Source organism: Symphalangus syndactylus, chromosome 17, assembly GCF_028878055.3.
Source record: "Symphalangus syndactylus isolate Jambi chromosome 17, NHGRI_mSymSyn1-v2.1_pri, whole genome shotgun sequence".
NCBI classification, from domain to species: domain Eukaryota; kingdom Metazoa; phylum Chordata; class Mammalia; order Primates; family Hylobatidae; genus Symphalangus; species Symphalangus syndactylus.
The window spans coordinates 10,531,407-10,557,102 of NC_072439.2; the positions used below are offsets into that span (position 1 = coordinate 10,531,407).

General features: G+C 62.1%; 2 protein-coding genes and 1 pseudogene across 14 annotated transcripts in view; 2 read left to right on the forward strand and 1 right to left on the reverse strand.

Moving 5' to 3' along the window:
• On the forward strand, positions 1-19,512 carry CFD (complement factor D). 3 transcript variants are annotated; one of them, XM_055250090.2, is made up of 6 exons: positions 66-219; positions 368-467; positions 1,294-1,450; positions 1,538-1,682; positions 2,105-2,362; positions 3,509-3,726. In XM_055250090.2, the coding sequence occupies exons 2-6, from the start codon at positions 392-394 to the stop codon at positions 3,653-3,655; spliced, it is 783 nt and encodes a 260-aa protein (XP_055106065.1). In that variant the 5' UTR covers positions 66-219; positions 368-391; the 3' UTR covers positions 3,656-3,726. The 3 variants fall into 3 exon arrangements, with proteins under 3 accessions (XP_063476082.1, XP_055106065.1, XP_063476083.1); XM_063620012.1 differs by having other exon boundaries at positions 1-446; XM_063620013.1 differs by lacking the exon at positions 3,509-3,726 and adding an exon at positions 19,460-19,512 and having other exon boundaries at positions 66-446.
• On the forward strand, positions 4,396-5,238 carry LOC129465522 (small ribosomal subunit protein eS1-like; annotated as a pseudogene).
• The window catches only part of MED16 (mediator complex subunit 16), a 25,355-nt gene continuing 9,199 nt past the window's right edge, over positions 9,541-25,696 (reverse strand). For 2 of the 11 annotated variants that reach the window (XM_055247625.2, XM_063619986.1), the window contains 11 exons: positions 25,513-25,618; positions 22,399-22,554; positions 20,867-21,078; positions 19,973-20,179; positions 18,346-18,556; positions 16,550-16,683; positions 15,267-15,459; positions 14,265-14,481; positions 10,393-10,476; positions 9,998-10,081; positions 9,541-9,832 (listed from right to left, as the gene is read on the reverse strand). In XM_055247625.2, coding sequence (XP_055103600.1) covers positions 9,682-9,832; positions 9,998-10,081; positions 10,393-10,476; positions 14,265-14,481; positions 15,267-15,459; positions 16,550-16,683; positions 18,346-18,556; positions 19,973-20,179; positions 20,867-21,078; positions 22,399-22,554; positions 25,513-25,618 — 1,755 coding nt within the window. In that variant the 3' untranslated portion in view covers positions 9,541-9,681. The other 9 variants (XM_063619993.1, XM_063619992.1, XM_063619990.1 and 6 more) reach the window with 6 other exon arrangements.

A 25,696-nucleotide genomic window follows, 5' to 3' on the forward strand; every position in this document is an offset into this window, starting at 1 on the left:
GGGTTGTTTACACGCTGTGGCCTCCAGCTCGGATTGCGAAACACGCCTGGGGACTCTGGGTCTGGTGAAGTTGGGGCCGGGGTGGGGGCTGGGGTGGGTGCAGCCCCCCTGTCTGCCTCCTGCCCATCTGAGGGACAGCCCCCCAGCGGGGCCAGCAGGCTGTCAGGCTCACAGAAGCCCGAGGGTCTCCCAGCGACTCTGGTGTGAGTCTGGCAGGAGGTAACCCAGTCCCGGGGAGGGCGGAGGCCGGGAAGGCACGTTCCCCTTTCCCCAGCTGGGCCGCTGCCCACCCAGCGGACAGCGCCCCTGGGAGCCTCCCGCCCCCTCCACCCTCATAAAAGCACCCCCAGGGCCCTGCCTGGGTCAGTGTCTCAGCCACAGCGGCTTCACCATGCACAGCTGGGAGCGCCTGGCAGTTCTGGTCCTCCTAGGAGCGGCCGCCTGCGGTGAGGGGGCCCGGGCCTGGGGTGAGGGGCAGGGCTCTGTAGGGGCGTGGGTCAGGTGCTCCCCTCGGTCACACGGACGGTCCTCCAGCCCCTCCAGGTGGGCAGGAAGGGGGTGTCTCTCCTCACCAATGGAAGGCTCTGAACGCTGAAAAATTCTAGAAAATTCAGATTGCACTTTCTGGAGTCAGCTTTTCTTGCAGACAGAGTCTGAATGTCTGCGTGGAAAACTTCTTCTGCGTGGCTGACTGGGCTGGCTCAGGCATTGGTTGGCTCAGACCCATCTCTCTTACGTCCAACTGGAAGGCACTGCGCCCAGGGTGGGGCGCTGGGATCTGCCCCTAGTCCCCAGCCCACAGTGGGTTCTGTATTCTGGGGCATTCCGGCCCGAGGGTATCGAGTTTGCAACGCTGAGGGGCCCCAAGACGGAAATGGGATTATATTTTTTCTTTTTTTTTTTTTGATAGGGAGTCTCATCTGTCACCCAGGCTGGAGTGCAGTGGTGCAATCTCGGCTCACTGCAAACTCTGACTCCCGGGTTCAAGCGATTCTCCTGCCTCAGCCTCCTGAGTAGCTGAGATTATAGGCCACGCCGGCTAAATTTTGTATTTTTTTGTTTTTTTTTAATGTGGAGACGGGGTTTCACCATATTGGCCAGGCTGGTCTCGAACTCCTGACCTCGTGATCTGCCCCCGCGCGGCTTCCCAAAGTGCTGGGATTACAGGCGTGAGCCACCGCGCCGAGATGGGATTCTTGCGGGGAGCGGCCTGCGGGGTGAGAGCTGGGATCCCTCCCCCTCGCCCGGGGGAGGAGTCCACCCCGCGGCCCTCACGCACCCGCCCACCCACAGCTGCGCAGCCCCGTGGTCGGATCCTGGGCGGCAGAGAGGCCGAGGCGCACGCGCGGCCCTACATGGCGTCGGTGCAGGTGAACGGCGCGCACCTGTGCGGCGGCGTCCTGGTGGCAGAGCAGTGGGTGCTGAGCGCGGCGCACTGCCTGGAGAACGCGTGAGTGCCCGCGCCGCGCGGGGGAAGAGCCCGAGTGGGGTGGGGGGACTCGGCTAGCACCGACCGCGGACTCCGCTCCGTCCCCAGGGCCGACGGGAAGGTGCAGGTTCTCCTGGGCGCGCACTCCCTGTCGCAGCCGGAGCCCTCCAAGCGCCTGTACGACGTGCTCCGCGCAGTGCACCACCCGGACAGCCAGCCGGACACCATCGACCACGACCTCCTGCTGCTACAGGTCGGCCCCGTGTAGCGCAGTCCCTCCTGCGGCGCTGGGATCCCCGGTCCACCCTCACTCCACCCCGCCTGCACCGCGCCCTGGGTCCAGCCTCGACCTCTCCTGCTGCATGGGGACCCCGCCCCACAACCCCCACACCCTCACCCTGGGTCTAGCCTTGACCTCTCTTGCTGCGCTGGGATCCCCCCCACCCCCTGCACCCTCACCCCGGGTCCAGCCTCGACCTCTCCTGCTGCATGGGGACCCCACCCTACAACCCCCGCACCCTAACCCCGGGTCTAGCGTCGACCTCTGCGGCTGCACTGAGACCCCCGCCCCTGCCCTGATGCCCACTTCCCCCGTCCCGTCTCCCCGAGCCTAGCGGCATTCTCCCCAGCCTCGCACCCTCGCACCCCAACCCTGACGTCCGCCTCCACCCCCAGCTGTCGGAGAAGGCCACGCTGGGCCCTGCTGTGCGCCCCCTGCCCTGGCAGCGCGTGGACCGCGACGTGGCGCCGGGAACTCTCTGCGACGTGGCCGGCTGGGGCACAGTGAACCACGCGGGCAGCCGCCCGGACCGCCTGCAGCACGTGCTCTTGCCAGTGCTGGACCGCGCCACCTGCAACCGGCGCACGCACCACGACGGCGCCATCACCGAGCGCATGGTGTGCGCGGAAAGCAACCGCCGGGATAGCTGCAAGGTGAGCGAGGAGACGCGGGGCCTCCAGAGGGGGCGGGAAGCGGCGGGAAGCGGCGGGGGAGGGGGCGGCAAGCAGGAACAGGTCCCCGGGAAGGGGCGGGGCGCATAGGGGGCGGGACCTGGAATAGGGGCGGAGCATGATGGTGACCCATGGGCGGGGCCTGTGGTAGGGTGGGGCCATGGGGGCGGGGCCTGGAGAAGGGGCGGGGCCTCTGGAGAAGGGGCGGGGCCTCTGGAGAGGGTGGGGCTGAAGAAGGGTCAGGGCGGGCAAAAAGGGCAGGAACGGGTGGGATGTGAAACGACCTGCGGGTTAGGGTGGGGATGGGGGCGGGGCTCGAGGAGGGGGCGGAGTCCAGTAACAGCGGGACTGCAAGGGGGCGAGGCTAGGAAGGGGGGTGGGGCATGAGGGGTAGGGTCTGGAGGAAAGGGCGGTACCTGTGGGGAGGGTGGGGCTGAAGAAGGGTCAGGGCGGGCAAAAGGGCAGGTCGCAGAGAAAGGGTGGGAGGTATAGGGGGTGGGCATGTGGATGAAGGGGCGGGGCAGGTGGAAGGGGTGGGGCACGAGGACAGGGCGCGGCAGGTGGAAGGGGCGGGAATCTCTGAAGGGGCAGGGCTGGTGCGGAGTGGGATCCCTGCTGTGGCGGGGACGAGGAGGGGTCCTGAGAAGGGCCGAGGTCTAGGACCGGTCGAGGCTTGCGTGGTAGCCAGGGCCAAGATTGGGTGGGGCTCTAAGGGAGGGGCGTGGCCTGAGGTGGGTGGGGATTGAGCAGAGCAGGTGGCCACTGAGACGGGTTAGGGCAGAAGTGGGATCTACGGCAAGTCAAAGCTTGGAAGAGCAGGGAAGAGGTGTGCGACCCCATACTGGAAAGGGTCTGGGGTGGGGTGGGGTGGGGTTGGGGGAACACGTGGTGAGATTGAGGCCAGAGGGGGTGTGGCCAGGATCTGGGGGCGGGCCTAGAGGGGCGTGGCTTGTGGTTGTGGCCTCGGCAATAGGCGTGGCGCGGGGATATTGACCAGTGAAAACGAGATTAAGACGGGAGGGAGGAGCGAGAATTGTGGGGCGGGAGCTGCAGCCAGGTGAGGGGGTCGGACATGTGAGGCCGGGGTGGACGCGGGCCGCCCCTCACGGCCCCGTCCTGTTCCCGCAGGGCGACTCCGGGGGCCCGCTGGTGTGCGGGGGCGTGCTGGAGGGCGTGGTCACCTCGGGCTCGCGCGTTTGCGGCAACCGCAAGAAGCCCGGGATATACACGCGCGTGGCGAGCTATGCGGCCTGGATCGACAGCGTCCTGGCCTAGGGTGCCAGGGCCCGAAGGTCGGGGTCACCCAAGCAACAAAGTCCCGAGCAATAGAGTCATCCACTCCTGCATCTGGTTGGTCTTTATTGAGCACCTGCTATATGCAGAGGGGGAGGCCGAGGTGGGAGGATCACTGGATCTCAGGAGTTCGAGATCAGCCTGAGCCACATAGCGTGACTCCATCTCTACAAAAAATTAAAAAATTAGCTGGGCAATTGGAGGGCATGGAGGTGGGCGCTTGTGGTTCCAGCTACTCAGAAGGCTGAGGTGGGAGGATGACTTGAACCCCAGAGGTCGAGGCTGCAGTGAGTTGTGACTGCACCACTGTCCTCCAGCCTGGGCAACAGAGCGAAACCTGGTCTCTCTCTCTCTCTCCAAAAAAAAAAAAAAAAAAAAAAATTCTGCGTGGTGGCTCACGCCTGTAATCCCAGCACTTTGGGAGGCCGACGCAGGCGGATCATTTGAGGTCAGGAGTTCCTGACCAGCCTGACCAACATGGTGAAACCCCGTCTCTACTAAAAATACAAAAATTAACCGGGTGTGGTGGTGGGCACCTGTAATCCCAGCTACTCAGGAGGCTGAGGCAGGAGAATCGCTTGAACCTGGGAGGTGGAGGTTGCAGTGAGCTGAGATCGCACCACTGCACTCCGATCTGGGTGACAGAGCGAGACTCTGTCTCAAAACAAAAACAGAAACATTAAAAAGAGAGGAAGGGCTTTTTTGGCTCTCTGACTAGCATCATGGCGGTTGGCAAGAACAAGCGCCTTACTAAAGGCGGCAAAAAGGAGCCAAGAAGAAAGTGGTTGATCCATTTTCTAAGAAAGATTGGTATGACATGAAAGCACCTGCTATGTTCAATATAAGAAATATTGGAAAGACGCTCGTCACTAGGACCCAAGGAACGAAAATTGCATCTGATGGTCTCAAGGGTCGTGTGTTTGAAGTGCGTCTTGCTGATTTGCAGAATGATGAAGTTGCATTTAGAAAATTCAAGCTGATTACTGAAGATGTTCAGGGTAAAAACTGCCTAACTTCCATGGCATGGATCTTACCCGTGACAAAATGTGTTCCATGGTCAAAAAATGGCAGACAATGATTGAAGCTCATGTTGATGTCAAGACTACCGATGGTTACTTGCTTCGTCTGTTCTGTGTTGTTTTTACTAAAAAACGTAACAATCAGATACGGAAGACCTCTTACGCTCAGCACCAACAGGTCCGCCAAATCCGGAAGAAGATGATGGAAATCATGACCCGAGAGGTGCAGACAAATGACTTGAAAGAAGTGGTCAATAAATTGATTCCAGACAGCATTGGAAAAGACATAGAAAAGGCTTGCCAATCTATTTATCCTGTCCATGATGTCTTCGTTAGAAAAGTAAAAATGCTGAAGAAGCCGAAGTTTGAATTGGGAAAGCTCATGGAGCTTCATGGTGAAGGCAGTAGTTCTGGAAAAGCCACTGGGGACGAGACAGGTGCTAAAGTTGAACGAGCTGATGGATATGAACCACCAGTCCAAGAATCTGTTTAAAGTTCAGACTTCAAATAGTGGCAAATAAAAAGTGTTATTTGTGGGAAAAAAAAAAAAAAGAGAGGAAGGCGGAAAGCTACAGATAAAAGCGCGAGAACTGAAAATACAGCGAAGTTCGGGGATCCGGAGCTTCCGCGGGGCTGACGCGGCCACACAGCGGCGCCCTTGCTCTTCCCTGGAAGTCGGAGAAGGGTCACCACCACCCCCAAACACACATACACACACACACACACACACACACACACACACGGGAAGGCCCACCAGGCATGGGTGTCCCCTCCTGGTCTGGCTCATATCATTTCCCTTTGCTTACCAAGGGGAATGTGATGAGTGTCTACTGTGTGCAAGGCTGTGGACTGAGACTCGGGTGCACAGAGACCCTGCGAGGCCGTGCTCCTATGATCCATGTCCCATAAGGGGAAACTGAGGCTCACAGGGGCTGTGCGACTCTCCTGACGTCACACAGAAGCTCCAGGACACAGCCTGGACTCGAGCCCAGAGCCATGGAGCCTGCCTTCAGAAACCACCCTGGGTGCAGCCAGACCCACACCAGGACGATGAGCGGCACCTGAGGCCCTGTGCCCTTTCTCCCATCTGGAGGAGGGGCCAGCCAGGCGCTATCGTAGAAAAAGAGACTGATGGGCCAGGCGCGGTGGCTCACGCCTGTAATCCCAGCACTTTGGGAGGCCGAGGCGGGTGGATCACGAGGTCAGATCGAGACCATCCTCGCTAATACGGTGAAACCCCGTCTCTACTAAAAATACAAAAAAATTAGCTGGGGGTGGTAGCAGATGCCTGTAGTCCCAGCTACTCAGGAGGCTGAGGAAGGAGAATAGCTTGAATCCAGGAGGTGAAGCTTGCAGTGAGCCGAGATAGTACCACTACACTCCAACCTGGGTGACAGAACCAGACTCCGTCTCAAAAAAAAAAAAAAAAAGACTGATGGGCCGGGCGTGGTGCCTCATGCCTGTAATCCCAGCACTTTGGGAGGCCGAGGCGGGCAGATTACAAGGTCAGGAGATTGAGACCATCCTGGTTAACACGGTGAAACCCCGTCTCTACTAAAATTACAAAAAAATTAGCCAGGTGTGGTGGCGGGCACCTGTAGTCCCAGCTACTCGGGAGGCTGAGGCAGGAGAATGGCATGAACCCAGGAGGCGGAGCCTGCAGTGAGCCGATTGTGCCACTGCACTCTAGCCTGGGCGGCAGAGTGAGACTCCATCTCAAAAAAATTAAAATAAAAAACAGGAATTTCAAATAAACAACAAATGCTTTTTTTTTTTTTTTGAGACAGTTTCACTCTGTTGCCCCAGGCTCGGGTGCAGTGGTGCCATCACGGCTCACTGAAGCTTCAACCTCTTGGGCTCAAGTGATCCTCCTGCTTCAGCCTCCTGAGTAGCTGGGACCACAGGTATAAGCCACCACGCCCAGAATTTTTTTTTTTTTTTTTTTTTTTGAGACGGAGTTTCGCTCTTGTTGCTCAGGCTGGAGTGCAATGGCACGATCTCGGCTCACTGCACGCTCCGCCTCCCAGGTTCAAGCGATTCTCGTGCCTCAGCCTCCCGAGTAGCTGGGATTACAGGCCTGCGCCACCACACCTGGCTAATTTTGTATTTTTAGTAGAAACGGTGTTTCTCCATGTTGCCCAGGCTGGTCTTGAACTCCTGGGCTCAAGTGATCCTCCTGCCTGGGTCTCTCATGGTGCTGGGATGTGAGCTGCAGCGTCCGGCCTGCCCGGGCATCTTTGCATCCTTTGGTCAGCAGGAGCTACAGAGGGTTCCAGAGGAGGAGACGGTTTAGGAGGCGGTGGAGCAAGAGTGGTGGGGAGGACGCAGGCTGGGAACATCTGGGCACCACGTAGTCCTCTGAGTTGAGATGAGGTCCAGTCTCCGCACTGCTATATGGCCTCCGTTTCCTCATCTGTATCTCGGGGCCCCAAAGTCCCTGGCTCTTAGGGAGATTTTGAGGACCCCTGGGGGAACTGCGTGGCGACGAGGACCTTGGGAAGCCGGGGGCAGGGACAGCAGAGCTTCAGGGCCACAGGCCTGCTCTCAGCACCCCCATGCCTTACCTGCCTTGCCCACCCCACTGTATCTGCGTGAGGTAGGAGCTCGTGACAGCCAGCTTGTGACAGTGGTCTGAGGGACAGACCCCCCCAAACCTAGTGACGCAAAGCCCACCCCGGCTCACATGGTCAGGAACTGATGGGACCAACAGGCGGGCTGCCCCCACTCCACGTGTCCAGGCCTCAGCCGGGTCACCAGAACCATGGGGGGCTGGGGTCACCTAGATGAAGTCGGGTGCTGGGTGACTCTGATCTCCTGGCTCCTGAAGCTGCCCGCGAGCCTGCGTCCCAAAATGCGTGGGTACCCTCTCGCCAGCACTCTGGTTTCCTCTCCCTCCACCGGCCGCAGGCCCGCCCCCCTCGCCAGCGCTCCCGTTTCCTCCCCGCCCACCCGCCGCAGGCCCGCCCCCCTCGCCAGCGCTCCCGTTTCCTCCCCGCCCACCCGCCGCAGGCCCGCCCCCCTCGCCGGCGCTCCCGTTTCCTCCCCGCCCACCCGCCGCAGGCCCGCCCCCCTCGCCAGCGCTCCCGTTTCCTCCCCGCCCACCCGCCGCAGGCCCGCCCCCCTCGCCAGCGCTCCCGTTTTCTCCCCGCCCACCCGCCGCAGGCCCGCCCCCCTCGCCAGCGCTCCCATTTCCTCCCCGCCCACCCGCCGCAGGCCCGCCCCCCTCGCCAGCGCTCCTGCACTCCGGTCTCTGCAGAGCCACATGGAAACGGCACAGACACCCGGACAAAAGCCACCCCCGTGGTGGCCGGGCCCCCAACCACCTGCCAGGGCCCACTGTGTTCTGTCCGTCACTCGCTTTGGACACCCCTGGCATCCACTAGGCGCCCCCTACATGCTGAGGGACTCGAGATGGAGGCCCACGAGGACCCCTCCCGAACACGAGAGGAGGTTGCAGGAGTGGGGCTGGGGGCTGCCCTAGGGTCTGCCATTTCCCTCAGAGGGTGGCCAGGGGGGCGGTGACACGGGGCTCTGTGTCCCAGCAGAGCTTGAAGTCTGTGACCGTGGGCAGGCGGGACTTAAAGTGGGGAGTCTGTGACCGTGGGCAGGCGGGACTTAAAGTGGGGAGTCTGCGGTCGTGGGCAGGCGGGCCTTAAAGTGGGGAGTCTGTGACCGTGGGCAGGCGGGCCTTAAAGTGGGGAGTCTGCGGTCGTGGGCAGGAGGGCCTTAAAGTGGGGAGTCTGCGGTCGTGGGCAGGAGGGCCTTAAAGTGGGGAGTCTGTGACTGTGGGCAGGAGGGCCTTAAAGTGGGGAGTCTGCGGTCGTGGGCAGGAGGGCCTTAAAGTGGGGAGTCTGCGGTCGTGGGCAGGAGGGCCTTAAAGTGGGGAGTCTGTGACTGTGGGCAGGCGGGCCTTAAAGTGGGGAGTCTGCGGCCGTGGGCAGGCGGGCCTTAAACTGCGGAGTCTGCGGCTGTGGGCAGGCGGGCCTTAAAGTGGGGAGTCTGCAGCCGTGGGCAGGAGGGCCTTAAAGTGGAGGTGCCAGGGTGCCTGAGCTCCTGCCTCTCGAGCTAGCACTGGGCACTCACCCCACCCTCGCTGCCCTCCCCGGAGCTGCAGAAAGGAAGAGTCCATGGGCACACAGCAGGGGCGCCACTGTGCTGGGAAGGCCTCCTGCCACGGGGACGCAGCCTAATTGGAAGAAGCACTTGCTGGAGGAGGCAGGCAGGACCCCTGGGGTCAGCAGCAGAAATGGCAGAAACTTGGCCCAGGGGCTAAGCAGCTTCCAGCAGAGAGCGGTTGGAGAAACACGACAGGGACAGAGCCAGGCAGAGACACAAACAGCATGCAGACGCACACAGACCACACACAGAAGTGCAGAGATACGAGAGACATGCAGAGACAAGGACAGCACGCAGAGACAGTACAGATACGCAGACAGTACAGAGCTACAGAGACACCACACTGACACAGATGGTAGAGACAGTGTATAGACACGCAGAGACACCACACTGAGACAGATGACAGAGACATCCAGAGACATGTAGAGACAGTATATAGACAGGCAGATGCTAGAAACATGCAGACACACACAGACAGTATATAGACAGGCAGACACCACACTGAGAGTCAGATGCCTGCACAGAAGCCACCCTGACGATGGCCGCCCCGTCCCACCCCCGGCCTGCTGTGTCCTGTCCCCACTGCTCACTTTGGACGCCCCTGGACCTGGCATCCACTAGGTGTCCCATAAATGCTGAATGATTTAAAGACAGGCCAAGAGGACAGAGGCTCCCGGGCACCACATCGAGGTTGTGGGTGGGGTCGGGGGGCACTGATGGCAGGGACGCAGGCCTGGTCACAGAGGGCGTTTATTGGACCTGCCCTTCCCAGCCACAGCTTGTCCAGGTTCAGCGCTCTCTACGGGTGAGGCAAGGAAACCGAGGCAGACGCCCGAGCCGGGTCACTGCAAGGTCCGCCTGGACCCCCGGCCGTCATGGACGGTCCTCTGGATGCGGACGGTCCAGGGATCTGGGGGTCCTGGGAGGGCGGTGTGTGGACTGCGGGCCCAGCTGGACAAAGGCAGGGACTTCCTCAGCAGCTCTGTTGGTCATGCAGGCGTCCGGCCCACGGCCTTCAACAGCCCTGCAGGGCGGGCTGAGGTTAACCCTGCCGAGGAGCGTCCAGGGCAAGCGGTGGCTCTCGTGGCAGCCGGGCTCAGGGGCGGCTGAGGGTTGATCCAGCGCAGCAGCCGGGCTCAGGGGGGCTCAAGGGTAGCTGAGGGGCACCCGCCACCAGAGCCCACCGCACAGGCAGTTCTTGATCCAGCGCTGCTCCCACTGCTTCACCGCCGTGGTCCTGTTGGGTGACTTGAGCATGGTGACACAGCCGCACCTGGGGGGAGGCAGGCATTGAGCGGGCTCCCACTTCTGGGCGGGCCTCCCTCTGCCCGCCATCCCTCACGCCTGCTTCCCACGTCCCTACCTGCCACAGGGCCTCTGCCCACCAGGAATGCTGCTCCCTGAACGAGCCCCGCCACACCAGGTTAACTGCTCCACATCCTGGGATCCCGGCTCCCACACTCCCTCTGGGACACAGTCCCTCCACCACCCTTGACTGTCTGGAGCGTTAGCTGGGGGCTGGAATCAGCTGGGCCATCCCCAGCAGCACAGCTCTGGGAGTCAGCGGTTCCGGGGGCCCCTCACCTGGTGCAGGCCTTGCATTCCTCCGTGGGGCAGGCGCCAAGGTGCAGCCTCCGCAGGTGGTCGATCTTGGGCTGGCCCGGGGCCCTGGCGGGAGATGGGAGAGCGTGAGGGAGGCCTGGGCACCATGAGGCCAGGTTCCGGCAGGAGCTTCTGTCCACAGGGGGGATAGCCGGCCTCACACCATCTGCCAGGTGGGCCCAGGTGTCTGTGAACAGTGAGGTGGGAGGTGCGGGACCGAGACAGGCCCAGTAAAGGGGGCGGGACCCCCCACACAGGAGGAGGGTTGGTCTCCCAGGTGCCCGGGGAGCCTGAGGTGCAGAGAAGGTGCCTGCGACGCTCCTTGAGGCTGGACAGAAGCGGGGACGTGGGGAGTTCCACACCACCTCTGCCCAGACACCCGGCCTGGAGGCGCTGGGACCTCTGTACAACAAGATTCTGGTGGCAAAAGCTGCCCTCGGTGGCGGGTGGCGGGTGGGGGACCTGGGTCTGGGTGGGGGTGGGCCGGCTTATTCTGCTCTCCTTAAATATTTGAAATTTTCCCAGTTTACAAGCCTCTGATGTAACCGTCCTCTCTTTCCATCAAGTCTTTCCCTGAAACCCAAACCCTCGTGCGTGACTCCCACAGTGAACACGAGCAAGAAAATGCTAGCGGTCCCAGAGCCAAGCCAGGGCGCCTTCCCCAGAGGTCCCAGAGCCAAGCCGGGGCCTTCCCTGAGGGCAGGGCTGCTGGAGGTTCACTTCATTTTCTTCCTTCTGCTCATCTGTGTTTTCTAAGATTCCAGCTATGAGCGATCGGCGGCTCAGAGGGTTTCCATGTGCTCCTTGTCAAACGTGTGTCTCAAACAGGCTGGAGGTCTGACGGGCCCGGGTTCAAATCCTGACTCGGCCACTTCCTGACCACGTGACCCGAGATGAGTGGTGGTGACAAGGTCCTGCCCTTCCCTGGCTGGGTTTCCTCACCGTGAAATGGGGTGCAAGGTCCCACCTCACAGGGCTGCTGGGTGGTCAGGGTCAGGTCAGCAGGCTTGGGTTGCCCAAACCCCGCATGTTCCAGAGAAAGGCCAGCCCCGGGCCCTGCAGGTGACCTCTTACCCCCGGGAGATCCTCCAGAGGAGGTGTCTGTGCTCAGCGGGGCCCCGGGCCATGCTACAGCGTCACTCCATCAATAAAGGGATTTACGGCGAGGCCTGACATCCAGAGGGGCCAGAGACTAAGGCAGGGCGCCCTGTACAGCAAGGCCGGCGCGGTGGCTCACACCTGTAATCCCATCACTTTGGGATGCCAAGGCGGGTGGATCGCTTGAGGTCAGGAGTTCAAGACCAGCCTGGCCAACATGGCAAAACCCCATCTGTACCAAAAATACAAAAAATACCTGGGTGTGGTGGCTGATGCCTGTAATCCCAGCTACTGGGCAAGATGAGGTAAGAGAATCATTTGAACCCGGGAGGCAGAGGTTGCGGTGAGCCAAGATGGCACTACTGCACTCGAGCCTGGGCGACAGAGTGAGACAAGGTCGGGGAGAGAAAAAAAAAAAAAAAAAGGCGAGAGGGTGAATGGAAGGGGCCGGGTGCCCGTGTTGGGGGTGGTTCATGACACAGCAGAGGGCACCACTAGGGGATGGAGTTAGGGGCACCTGGAAGGAAGCAGCAGTCATGGCCGTATGGATTCTGGAGGCCCGAGGTAGGACATGGAGGGAGGGAGCAGTGTGGATTTGGGGGGCTCCGGGGCAGGACATGGAGGGAGGCAGCCGTGTGGATTTGGGAGGGTCCTGGGGCAGGACATGGAGGGAGCCGTGTGGATTCGGGGGGGCCCCAGGGCAGGACATGGAGGGAGGAAGCGGTGTGGATTCTGGAGGCCTGGAGCAGGACATGGAGGGAGGGAGCCGTGTGGATTTGGGGGGCCCTGGGGCAGGACATGGAGAGAGCTGTGTGGATTCAGGGGGTTCCCGGGGCAGGACATGGAGGGAGGGAGCCGTGTGGATTTGGGGGGCCCTGGGGCAGGACATGGAGGGAGCTGTGTGGATTCAGGGGGGTTCCGGGGCAGGACATGGAGGGAGGGAGCCGTGTGGATTTGGGGGGTCCTGAGGCAGGAAATGGAGCCGTGTGGATCTGAGGGGCCCTGGGGCAGGACATGGAGGGAGCTGTGTGGATTTGGGGGGTCCTGGGGCAGGACATGGAGGGAGCCGTGTGGATTCTGGAGGCCTGGGGCAGGACATGGAGGGTGCCGTGTGGATTTGGGGGGCCCTGGGGCAGGACATGGAGCCGTGTGGATTCGGGGGGCCCCAGGGCAGGACATGGAGGGAGGGAGCGGTGTGGATTCTGGAGGCCTGGGGCAGGACATGGAGGGAGCCGTGTGGATTTGGGGGGTCCTGAGGCAGGAAATGGAGCCGTGTGGATCTGGGGGGCCCTGGGGCAGGACATGGAGGGAGGGAGCCGTGTGGATTCTGGAGGCCTGGGGCAGGACATGGAGGGTGCCGTGTGGATTTGGGGGGCCCTGGGGCAGGACATGGAGGGAGCCGTGTGGATTCGGGGGGCCCCAGGGCAGGACATGGAGGGAGGGAGCGGTGTGGATTCTGGAGGCCTGGGGCAGGACATGGAGGGAGCCGTGTGGATTTGGGGGGTCCTGAGGCAGGAAATGGAGCCGTGTGGATCTGGGGGGCCCTGGGGCAGGACATGGAGGGAGCTGTGTGGATTTGGGGGGGTCCTGGGGCAGGACATGGAGGGAGGGAGCCGTGTGGATTCTGGAGGCCTGGGGCAGGACATGGAGGGTGCCGTGTGGATTTGGGGGGCCCTGGGGCAGGACATGGAGGGAGCCGTGTGGATTCGGGGGGCCCCAGGGCAGGACATGGAGGGAGGGAGCGGTGTGGATTCTGGAGGCCTGGGGCAGGACATGGAGGGAGCCGTGTGGATTTGGGGGGTCCTGAGGCAGGAAATGGAGCCGTGTGGATCCGGGGGGCCCTGAGGCAGGACATGGAGGGAGCTGTGTGGATTTGGGGGGTCCTGGGGCAGGACATGGAAGGAGGGAGCCGTGTGGATTCTGGAGGCCTGGGGCAGGACATGGAGGGTGCCGTGTGGATTTGGGGGGCCCTGGGGCAGGACATGGAGGGAGCTGTGTGGATTCGGGGGGGTTGCAGGGCAGGACATGGAGGGAGCCGTGTGGATTTGGGGGGGTCCTGAGGCAGGACATGGAGCCGTGTGGATTCGAGGGGTCCCGGGGCAGGACATGGAGGGAGCCGTGTGGATTTGGGGGGTCCTGAGGCAGGAAATGGAGCCGTGTGGATTTGGGGGGCCCTGGGGCAGGACATGGAGGGAGCTGTGTGGATTCGGGGGGGTTGCAGGGCAGGACATGGAGGGAGCCGTGTGGATTTGGGGGGTCCTGAGGCAGGACATGGAGCCGTGTGGATTCGAGGGGTCCCGGGGCAGGACATGGAGGGAGCCGTGTGGATTTGGGGGGTCCCAGGGCAGGACATGGAACCGTGTGCATTCGGGGGGGCCCCGGGGCAGGACATGGAGGGAGAGAGCCGCGTGGATTCTGGGGGTCCTGGGGCAGGACAGGGAGGGAGCCGTGTGGATTCGGGGGGCCCTGGGGCAGGACAGGGAGGGAGCCGTGTGGATTCGGGGGGCCCTGGGGCAGGACAGGGAGGGAGGGAGCCGTGTGGATTCGGGGGGCCCTGGGGCAGGACAGGGAGGGAGGGAGCCGTGTGGATTCGGGGGGGCCCTGGGGCAGGACAGGGAGGGAGGGAGCCGTGTGGATTCGGGGGGGTCCTGGGGCAGGACAGGGAGGGAGGGAGCCATGTGGATTTGGGGGTCCCGGGGCAGGACACAGAGGAAGGAGCCCTCTGTGTTTGGGGACTAATGCAGGGACAAACGCACCTGGCGAGGCCGTCGAGCTGCAGGGTGGCAGCACTGCCAGGCAGCGTGGGCGCCCGGCCGAATTGCAGACGAAGGGGCTGCTTGGGCTGCAGGCGGCTGACCAGGCCGTCGCTGGCGGGCAGCCAGTCCAGGCTGGGGATAAGCAGCTGGCTGGGCAGCAGGCAGCACTCGTCCACCAGCGCCTCGTCTGGCTCGCTCGCTGGGCCCTCATCGCGACCTGCAGAGACGGGTGGCCGAGGTCTCAGCACCCCTGCCTGGGGCACCGCCCGGCCACCCGGGACATGCTGGGAGCCCCTCCAGCTCAAGAGCACCAGGTCAGGGCCCCGGCTCTGCCTGCCTGGGTAACCCCAGGGTTCTCTCACCAGGTCGGGGCCCCAGCTCTGCCTGCCTACCTGGGTGACCCCGGGGTTCTCTCCCCCTTTCTGGCCTCAGTCAAGAGACTCCCTCATTCACTTAAAAAGTACTGTGCCTTGCCGGGCGTCGTGGCTCACGCCTGTAATCCCAGCACTTTGGGAGGCCGAGGCGGGAGGATCACGAGGTCAGGGGATCAAGACCATCCTGGCTAACACGGTGAAACCCCATCTCTACCAAAAATACAAAAAATTAGCCGGGCGTGGTGGCGGGCGCCTGTAGTCCCAGCTACTCAGGAGGCGGAGCTTGCAGTGAGTCGAGATCACGCCACTGCACTCCAGCCTGGGAGACAGAGCGAGACTGTCTCAAAAAAAATAAATAAAAAGTACTGTGCCTTTTCCAGACACTGGGATGTAAGAATGACGCAGCCCGCCCCCGCCCTCCTCACATACACACAACCCGACAAGGAGAGACAGCAAACGGGTGCCTGGGGTGGCTGCCATCCCAAAAGCACCCACACCGAGCACGGACCTGTGCTGGGAACTAGGGAAATGGCAGAGATCAAGGCAGAGCCATTGCCACCTGCAGGGGCTTATGTTCTGGCGGGGGACTCAGGCAGGGCTTGTGTTTTGGTAGGGAGGGGGGCCTCACAGCAGATCCAGAGCTTGGTGAGCAGGCGGAAGAGCAGGGACATGCTGTCCTGGGTATCTGAGGTGGCCGTGTACACGGGCAGGCAGCTGGGCTTCAGAAGGCCCCAGATGCGGATGACCACCATCAATTCCCGAAGCATGCCCAGCGAGGTGCCGTCCCGCAGGAAGCTGTGGCCTGGCCTCAGCAGGGAGCCCTGCTGGAAAGAGGCATCCGTGTGGCTGGGGCGGTGGAGGGCGGATGGTGATGGGATGAAGTCTCTCGGGGTCGGTGGAACCCCGACCTGGGGGCGACGGGCAGGGTCTGGGACGTTTGTGGTGGTCAGGACTGGGGTGCTCCTGGCACGGAGTGGATGGGTGCCGGGGACGCTGCTCAGCACCCTGCAGGACCCAGGACAGCCCCATTTGGAGAGTCGTCCCATCCCTGAGAGTCTTCAAGACTAACAAGACTAAGACAAGGCTCTGGCTGAGGCCAACGTCCCCACCTGCATGTGGAGGAGCAGCCACCCCCTCCCACAGCTGAGTGCCCCTGGGGGCTGTACTGGGACACGAGAGGACCAGGGAAGGGAGGCCCCAGGGTGGCCCCTGGCAGCCTAAAGCCCCACAAAAAGCACAGAGGGACTTCAAACCGTCTGTGCTTCCCCAGCAGGATGAACTGGGGAAAAGAAATCACAGCTGGGGCAGGACAGAGTGTGGGGGCAGGACAGAGTGTGGGGGCAGGGGGTGGAGGAGAGAGGTTGGAGCCCTGGTCAGGGGCACACAGGCCGTAGACCTGAAGGTGGGGGTGTGGATGGAAACTTGATTTCAAAGCCGCCCACCCCAGGCGCAGAGAGCTGGGGAGGGTAAGGGGTGGGGGCAGCAGCAGGAGCAGGGCGAACCGGGCTTCGTGTAGGGGTGGGGTTGAGAAGGGGCAAGGCCTGGGAGGCGGGGCTTTGAGAATGGGCAGGAAGGGTGTGGCCAAGGAAGGGTTTCTTGCAGAAGAAGCTTCGTGGAGGGGAGGGCTCCGAGGTGGGGCAGGGCTTCGAGAAGGGTGGGCTAGAAAGTGGGGCTTTGAGAAGAGACAGAGTCAAGAGATGGGGCTCCAAGTAGAAGTGGGGCTTCAAGTAGAGGTGGGGCCGAAGTGGTTTTGAGGGCCGGGGTCTGGGAGGCAGGGCCCTGACGAGGGGCGGGGCTGGGGCCGGGGAGGCGGGGCCCGGGGATGGGCTGCTGCAGGGCCCAGGAGGCAGGGCCCGGATGAGGGGCGGGACCCGGGCGAGGGGCGGGGCCTCAGGGGAGAGCGCGGCGCACCTGGTTGGGTAGGCTGGCCAGCAGGTACAGCACAAAGTCGCCCACCCACTGCAAGAGTTGCTGCAGCGCCTGCAGTGTGTTCATGTCCAGGACAAATTCCTCCGTCTTGAGGTTGATCATGACCTTGTCAATGTCTGCAAGGAGACGTGGGTTGGGTCAGCTTGGGCCTCTTGTACACACAGGGTGATCTAACTGCACCCCTCAGTCCTTCGACCTGCACCGAGTGCCCACCCAGTGCCAGGACACAAGGGGACCCACACCGGGAACGAGAAGGGGGCGATGGTGTTGCCGGACAGAGAGGAACCGGGAGCCCACTGCCTGCCCACCCGGGGGCCGCTGTGCTCAGCACCAACCAGCTTCTCTTGGCCTGCAGGCCTTGGCGTGGGCAGGTCCCCATGCCAGGGCCACCAGTGCTCAGGCCTGGCCCGCTGGTGCACATCTGCCCCCTGCTCCGAGGTGAACTCTGTGAACACAGGGGCGTGTCCACACTGTGCAGCTGCAGCCACCCCCGCCCGGCAGCTGGCGCTGGTTACACACCCAACAGATGCCTCTCGGATGGCCCCACAGAGATAACCACGACTGTGCACATGGCTCCCAGCTACCAGGAGTGCCATGTGCCCACAGTGAACTGGGTACTCCAGACAAACGATAACCCTAATTTTTCTTTTTTTTTTTTTTTTTGAGATAGAGTCTCGCTCTGTCGCCCAGGCTGGAGTGCAGTGGCACAATCTCAGCTCATTGCAACCTCCGCCTCCCGGGTTCACTTCGTTCTCCTGCCTCAGCCTCCCGAGTAGCTGGGACTACAGGCACCCGCCAATATGCCCGGCTGATTTTTGTATTTTTAGTAGAGTGGGGTTTCACCGTGTTAGCCAGGATGGTCTCAATCTCCTGACCTCGTGATCCTCCCGCCTCGGCCTCCCAAAGTGCTGGGATTACAAGCGTGAGCCACCATGCCCAGCAACCCTAATTTTTAAAAGAAACATCCTGCCAGGCACAGCGGCTCACGCCTGTAATCCCAGTGCTTTGGGAGGCCGAGGCAAGTGGGACACCACGTGTTGGGTGGGCCTGGGCAAGCTGCTTAGCCTCTCTGCCTCAGTCTCCTTATGGCAAAACGGAAGACGGAGCAGACCTGTCGCACAGGACCTGGGTGCCGGGTCTCGGCCTGGGAGCAGCATCTCAGCCCCCAGGGGTAGAGAGAGGTGGAAAGATCGCTTGAGCTCAGGAAGTCAAGACCAGCCTGGGCAACACAGTGAGACCCTGTTGCTACAAAAAATTAAAAACCAGGTGTGGTGGTGCATGCCTGTAATCCCAGCTACTCAGAGGCTGAGGCAAGATTGCTTGAGCCCAGAAGGCAGAGGCTGCACTGAGCTGGGATTGCGCCACCACGCTGCAACCTGGATGACACAGTGAGAGCCTGTCTCTAAAAGGCTGGGTGTAGTGTAATCCCAGCCTTTAGGCTGTATGCCAGCACTTTAGGAGGCCAAGGCAGGCGGATCATTTGAGGTCAGGAGTTCGAGACCAGCCTGGCCAACATGGTAAAACCCCGTCTCTACTAAAAATACAAAAATCAGCCAGGCATGGTGGCTCGTGCCTGTAATCCCAGCTACTTGGGAGGCTGAGGCAGGAGAATCACTTGAACCAGAGAGGCAGAGGCTGCAGTGAGCTGAGATCGCACCACTGCACTCCAGCCTGGGGGAGAGAGTAAGACCCTATCTCAGAAGAGTAAAAAGAATAAATAAAAATAAAATAAATCAATGAAAGCAGCCTCGAGGCCCCAGGCGCGGAACGGGACCCACCGACGTCGGTGATCTTGGCGCAGATCTCCGTCAGCCGGTCGCCGGGGCTCTTGTCGGGCGTGTTGAGGAAGTGAGGGCGCAGCAGCGACTTCAGGGTGGAGCTGATAGCGATGAGGAAGAGCTTGGTGTGGTAGTCGCACACGCGGGTGACCGTGCAAGGTGACAGCTTGCAGAGCGAGGCCTTCATGGCCAGGATCCGGGTGGAGAGGACCTGGGGGCAGGAAGCCGGGTCACCCTAAGGGGTCAGAGCAGAGGCGCCCGCCAAGGCTCCAGCCGGGGAGAAGAGCAGCTCGACTCTGACACCAGGCACTCGGTCAGCTGGGCAAGCTGCTTCGCCTCTGCACCTCAGCAACCTCATGGCGAAATAGGTGTGGAAGACCAGGCGCACAGGACCAGGTGCTGGGTTCTCAGCTGGGAGCGGCTCTGCCTCTGTGGCGCGGGCGGTGGGGGGCTGGTGATGTCTGGAGACATTTTTAGTTGTCACCACTGGGGGTGCCCCTGCCAAGTAACAGGTGGAGGCTGCTCAACAGGACACCCCCATCCCAGAGGCTGCTGCAGCCCCCGATGTCCACGGTGCCTGCAGGGAGAGACCCTGGTCTAGCGAGAAAGAATGAATGAGCTGAAGCATTTTGGGAGGCTGAGGTTGGAGGATTCCTGGAGGCTGGGAGTTGGAGAGCCTGTGTGACATAGGACACCCCATCTCTACAAAAAATATAAATAACTAAACAAAAATGAAACGCTTGGCACACAGGGACGGCCCAAGGAGGGAGAGGGCGAGGTCTCGCCATCACTAGCACTGTCACTAGCTACAGATCCCAGCCACGCGGGGGTTTAGCGTCGCAGCCCCTGCCTGGGTCTCACGTGTTTCTCGGCAGGCTGTGCCGTGAATGGGATTTTTTTCCCATTTTATCTTTGTATTGGTTCTTGGTGGCACAGAGGAAAACAACTGAAGTTTAGAGGGCTGGTCCCACAGGCAGCTGCCAGCTGAGCTCATTAGATCTGAGGTCCTTCGCAGACACTCAGGGATTGCAGACACATGACCACATGACCACATCACTGCAAGGGACCCTTCTGGCGCGCGGGCCTCCATATCTGCTCTCTCCTCTCCTGACAGGCGGGCCTCTGTGTGTTCATCTTCTGACCGTGTTGCCTGAGGCCTCACACCACAGGGCCACTGGGTGTGCACCCTGGAACCCGTCACATTCTGAGAGGATGGCTTAGAAAGATACCTCCAGACTGGGAACACTGGAGAGGGGAGCCGTCCCGGGGGAACAGGCCTTACCTGTGGGGCTTAATGTGTTACAGAGAAAACTTCCCAGGTAAGGAGGGAAAGAAAGTGCTTCTATGAGGTGCAGCTTTACCGGACGGGCCTCTGGGAGTACACCCCATGTGCAGCCTCACCTGCCGCAGGCTACCTGCCTCTCCTGCCCTCCGCCTGCCATAGAGCCCCCGACCTGCCACAGGCAAACCCCCCCAGCTGCTACCACAACCCCCACATCTGCCATGGGGACCTCTACAACTGCTGCAGAGACCTCCCCCACCCTCCAAGGGACCCCCCTCCCTGCTGCTGGCCCCTCACCACGGGGCCCCTGCCTGCCACGGGCCCCCACCTGCCACGGGCCCCCACCTGCTGCAGGGCGGCGGTCTGGCGCGTGTACTCCTCATGCAGCTTCTCCACCAGGCTCTGCACCATGCTGGGCTGCACGTGCAGCAGGATGTCCCACCAATCGTAGCCAGTCACCATGCAGTACTCCAGCAGGAAGAGCAGGTGCCGCAGCGCCAGCCCCACCTCCAGCGGGTGGCCCATGGAGGGTGAGAGGCGGAGCATGCTCAGCTGCCAGAGACAGAGCCCAGGGAGAGCCAGGTGAGACGTGGGGCTGCGACCTCAGCCGGGAGGGGCATGAGGCCCTGGGGCTGAGGCGCGTGTTGTTGGGGGTAGGGAAGGGACCTACCCGGCGGCTTCTCTCCAGGGTGGCTCTGGGCCCAGGCCATGAGGGAGGGGTAGTTCTTTACCGACTCTACTCCAGAGGCTCCAGACCGACCCGTGGGCCAGCAAGCAGCCCACGACTGTGGGTGTGCAGGCCTGTGTGTACACACCCGTGTGTGGTCCTGTGTGTACACGCCCGTGTGTGGTCCTGTGTGCACGCCCAAGTGTGGGTCTGTGTTTGTGTGCATGTGTCTGTACCTTTCTGTCAGGGTCATGGACAATGCCTCTGTGAACAGGGAAGGAACCCTCCCTGAGCCCCGACTACACTGGATGCCGAGCTGGGCTTACACTCATCTCCTTTACCTGAGGAGTCTACCCTGTGAAAGGCGGTCCTCCCAGCAGCTCCTAGTTACGAAGCTCCTAACATGTACTGTGGGACACCCCAGGGACCTCGCTGAACAAGACGAAGCCATCACACAGATGAGGCAGCGCAGGTAGGGGCTGGCGAGGGGCTTGCACCTGCGGTGCCTTCCGCAGGGGGACGCCTCCCTCTGGCACCCACCAGCCCCGGCCCCACGTGCCCCGGCAGCTCACCTTCCCCTGGCTGTCAATGCCCACCAGAGCCAGGGAGGTCCAGGAGAGCTGCATGGCCTTAAAGTGGACGGCGGGGCCTGCGCTGCGGAGGCGCTTGACGGCCGGCTCGTCCACGGGCCTCGGGGCCGCGGAGCTGTAGAAGACGGCCATGGTCTGCAGTGAGAGCCGGTGCACGATGTGGACGCTGCCATCGTGGAAGGCCAAGGCCAGCCCTGCGGGGCACAGGCACTGCTTACACATGGGCAGGGCCCAGGACACGCCCACCGGGGAGGGGCCGCCTGCTCTGCAGGGTGTGGAGAGCCGAGGCTGCCCATCTAGGGGGTCAGCCCCCGCCAACCGGCATCCAGTGCCTGTGCCCCCCAGCCACTCTTTCTTTAGTTACAAAGTCCCTGAGCCCCAGGGGAGCAGGAGCCAGCAGCCTTGGCCACACTGCTCCCAGCTGGGGCCATGTCCTGGCTGACGCACCCCTCAAGGAGCACGGGGGAGGAGGGCGCTACAGGTGGGGGACCAAGGGTTGGGGCTCCTGGAATCCCAAAGAGAAGCATCTTAGGGTGGTGGGCTGGGGCTGTCAGTCACACTGGGGTCTGCCTCTGTACGAAGGCTGGGGGGAGGTGGGGTCCAGAGCCCAAAGCTCATGGAAAAGAGGATATGAAAGGAGTCCCTGCAGTAGAGAGGCTGGAAAATGGGGCATAAACCTAGGGTTTTGGAGCAGGGAACCGCATCCCCTCAACCTCTCTGCAGGCTCCGAGGAACGGCCCTGAGCCCTGAGCGGGTTTTGATAAATGCTCTTTCCAGGGAACCACAGAAAAACGGGAGCTGGGGGAAGGAAGGGCCTGAGCTAGGGTGGACTTGTCCCCACTTTACAGCTGAGCAAACAAGGTCAGCACCACAGAGTGCACAGACTCACTCAGGGGCACTGATGCCATGGTTTGATCTCAGGACCCACATTACAGCTGCTGCAGCACAGAAAGGAGAGGTGCTGCCTACCCAGAGAGGGGTTCTGCCAAGTTCCCCCATGCTATCTTGTTGATTTGCAAGGACTCTTTACATATTAAAGAGCACTGGATCTGTCTGCCAGCTTCACAGATCCTGAAAGATGGGATCTGCCTCCTAACTGGGAACCCATCAGAACCCAGGAGGCTGAGCTCCCACAGTCCCATGGCCTGTGCTCAGGGTCCACCTCCCCTGGTGTGAGCTCCCACGACCCCGTGGCCTGTGCTCAGGGTCCACGTCCCCTGGTGTGAGCTCCCACAGCCCCGTGGCCTGTGCTCAGGGTCCACCTCCCCTGGTGTGAGCTCCCACGACCCCGTGGCCTGTGCTCAGGGTCCACGTCCCCTGGTGTGAGCTCCCACAGCCCCGTGGCCTGTGCTCAGGGTCCACCTCCCCTGGTGTGAGCTCCCACGACCCCGTGGCCTGTGCTCAGGGTCCACGTCCCCTGGTGTGAGCTCCCACAGCCCCGTGGCCTGCGCTCAGGGCCCACCTCCCTTGGTGTGAGCTGAGGCCCCGCGTGGCTGTCACTGGCTCCACCGTACCGAGGCCAGGGTAGAACTGTGTGTCGCTGGCCACCTTGAGGTCGGTGTTGGTGAGCGAGATGGGCAGCTTGGGCAGTGCCACGGCCGACACACGGTCCAGATCGTTGGTGGCCGACAGGATCCGCCATTTGAGAATCGTGGGCTGTTTGTCACCAACTGAAAAATCAGGGACAGGAAAACAGGAAGGCAGTGGAGTGAAGACAGGCTCAGACAGCCGCAGGAGCCCAGCACGGCCTGGCGTGCAACCCGCCCAGTGTCCTTCCCAGGTCTCATGCCGCCCTGCTCCCATGCCCGGAAGACCAGGCCTGGCCAATCCGAGCACTCTGTGCCTCGGCCACTCATTGGTTCCGGGACGGGCACGTGACCCACGGTGGGCCCTGGGATTTCACAGAAACCTGCAGGGCGGCGCCATCTCGCCCCCTTGATGGAGCGGACAGTGGGGAGACGGCGCCAACTCAGACCTGCAGCCATGCAAACCCTAACACTTGCTCGGCCTTAGCCAGCTGAGCCGGGATTTCCATCCCTCCTCATCTACAATTCCAATAAAGCCATGCGGGACGGTCGCACCCACAGATCTGCTGCCTGGCAGCCCCTATGTGAAGACGCAGCTCCTCCCAACGGGGCAGAGACTTCTGGGAATCTTGGGCCAAGTGTTAGCAAATGTGACACGGCCGGGCACAGCAGCTCACGCCTGCCATCCCAGGACTTTGGGAAGCCAACGCCAGAGGATGGCCTGATCCCAGGAGTTCAATGAACAACACAGCAAGACCCCATCTCTACAAAAAACACAATAAACATTAGCTGGGTGTAGTGGTGCAAGCCTGCACACGCCTGTAGTCCCAGCTACTCAGGAGGCTGAGGTAGGAGGACTGCTCGAGCCCAGGAAGATGAGGCTGCAGTGAGCCAAGGTCACATCACTGCACTCCAGCCTGGGCAACACAGCAAGAGTCTAGCTCAAAAACAAAAAACAAAACAAAAAAAAAAACGGAGGCCCAGAGAGCGTGTGTGAGGGGTCCTGCTCTTGCTGCACGTGGGACACGGAAGGCAGCCACAGCCGGCCTGCTGGAGCATGTGCAGCCAGTGGACAGGCCACGCCACCTCAGCTGCTAACCACAGACACATGGGAACCAGGAGAGCACAGCTGAGGCAGCCAAAGAAACAAACAGTGCAGGGCTGCTGGTCTGAGCTGCTCAGTTTGGGGCTGGCTTGTTACTCAGCTGAAGCTGACTACCACACAGCTGCTCTGTGCTACCCACAGCATGAGGTCTCTGCCCTGGACGGGCCATCATGGTCACAGAGCCTTGACCTCCTGCAAACCTCTATAGGGGTCCTGTGAGCAGCATTCCCCGGGGGGAAACTGAGGCCCAGAGAGTGGCTGAGACACCCGGAGGGCACACAGTGGTCAGGGGTGGTTGGCCCTCGTGGAATTGAGCCTCTCATAGGAAAGACAGGAAACTCAGCACCCCAGTGCCGGGTGAAGCAGCTGCCGTGACAACCACACCCCCAGCTGGTGCCCAGGGCGCCCTCACAGCCCGATTTACATCCCCTCCTCCATCCAACCGACGGCTGCGGTCAGCATTCCTAAATGATGGGGGACTCGAGGCAGGGAGAGGCTAAGCTGCTAAGTGGGGACGTGGGGCAGTGGGTGAAGAGCTGGGCATGGCGGGGACCGAGGCCTGGCATAGTGGGCACATGGGGAGGTGGGGGGAGAGATGGGTGCGGAGGAGACTGTGTCAAAGTGACTCCCAGCTGCCGGAGACGTGAGACCCGAGAAAGGCTGTGGCGTACGTGTGAGACGTGGCTCTCAGGGCCAAGTAACAGCTGGGCCAGCAGGTGAGGATGGCTGCAGGAGACGAGGAGGAGCGTTGGAGCCCAGGAGTGCCCAGTGGCCTGGCTGTGGGCGGATGGTGGACACAGACGTGCCTGGCGGGGGTACCGACCAGTGAAGCTGCAGGTCCATGCAGCCCCACCTGCCACAAGGGGTGGCGCCAGGTGCTGCCGCAGGAGCCAGCGCAGCCCAAACTGCCTGTGACTCACCATGAGCCCCGGGGGAAGGAACGAGCCCCGGGCAGGCTGTGGGGGGGGTATGGGGGATTGGGGGGGAAGGAATGGCAGCGGCCCTCTTCACCTGCCTGGTGACTCACTACAAGCCCCCGGGGAAGGAATGCAGCGGCCCTCTTCACCTTTACTGCCTCAGAGGCCACAATGGGCAGTTGACGTAACCACCTGCAGGCCCCAGGAGCCTTCGGAGCCTCTTGACATGGGCTCATTGGTGGCTTCTGAGGAGCACCTGCCCCACCTGCCCGTCGGGCCGGCCACTCCAGGGTCCATTAGCGCTAATCGGCAAATGCCTGCTTGCGCGCTCATCTGCCGGGAAAACATCTCCCTTCTCCAAGGTGGAAGCCAGCCTGGAAACCGGCCCGCAGCCTCTGAGGCTCTGAAAACCAGGCAGCTGTTCTGGCCCCCGGTCATGGCAGGCGGGCGTCCCTGCTTCGCTCCAGCCCCAGGATTTTGTGCCGGAGGTGGGGGTGACAGGCTTGGCTCCGTGGGTGCGGGGGGCCCATCGGGCAGATAGAGATGGGAATGGGGGCCCCAGAAGAGGCTGCTGGGGAGGGGGGTGGGGGTGGGGTGGGGGGCCTATTCACAGCAGCCTCAGCTGACCCGCTGAGCCTTGGCTTCCTCTCCCTGAACCAGGTTCTGGAGGATTCCGTGCACTGCCCCTGCCCGGTCTGGCCTGTCCCCTGCTGCCCGACGGCCCCACCCACAGACCCATGCTCCACAGCCGCCCACACGCCTGCAGCCCCTCACTGTGTCCCTGCTGGGTGAGCTCGGGTGAGCAACGGCACCTCTCTGCCCTCGGCCCCGCACAGGATGGTGGCAGCCGCCGCGGCGGCAGCGTAAGGACGGAGGAGTCTACAAGCCTGACACACTCAGAATGCGGCAGGCGCGGGGTCGCAGCTGAGATCCTAGCACTACTGGCGGTCGAGGCGAGAGGATCGCTCAGGGCTGGGGTTCAGGACCAGCCTGGGTGACACAGCAAGACCTGCCTCCAAAATAAAAACCAGCTGCCCCCGAGGGCAGGCCCAGTGCCTCCACAGCCGGCGGGAGACTCACCCACGGGGGAGATCTGCTGGAAGATGTTGTTCACGGGGAGGCCCTCCTTGCGCAGGGACCAGCACTCCACGATGCTGCTGGTCTGGCTGGACGCGCACAAAAGCACCTGCGGGGGAGGTGGGGGTGAGGGCAGACCCGCACTGCTGTGCTGGTCACGCAACCGGAGCCTGAGCCGTGGGACCCT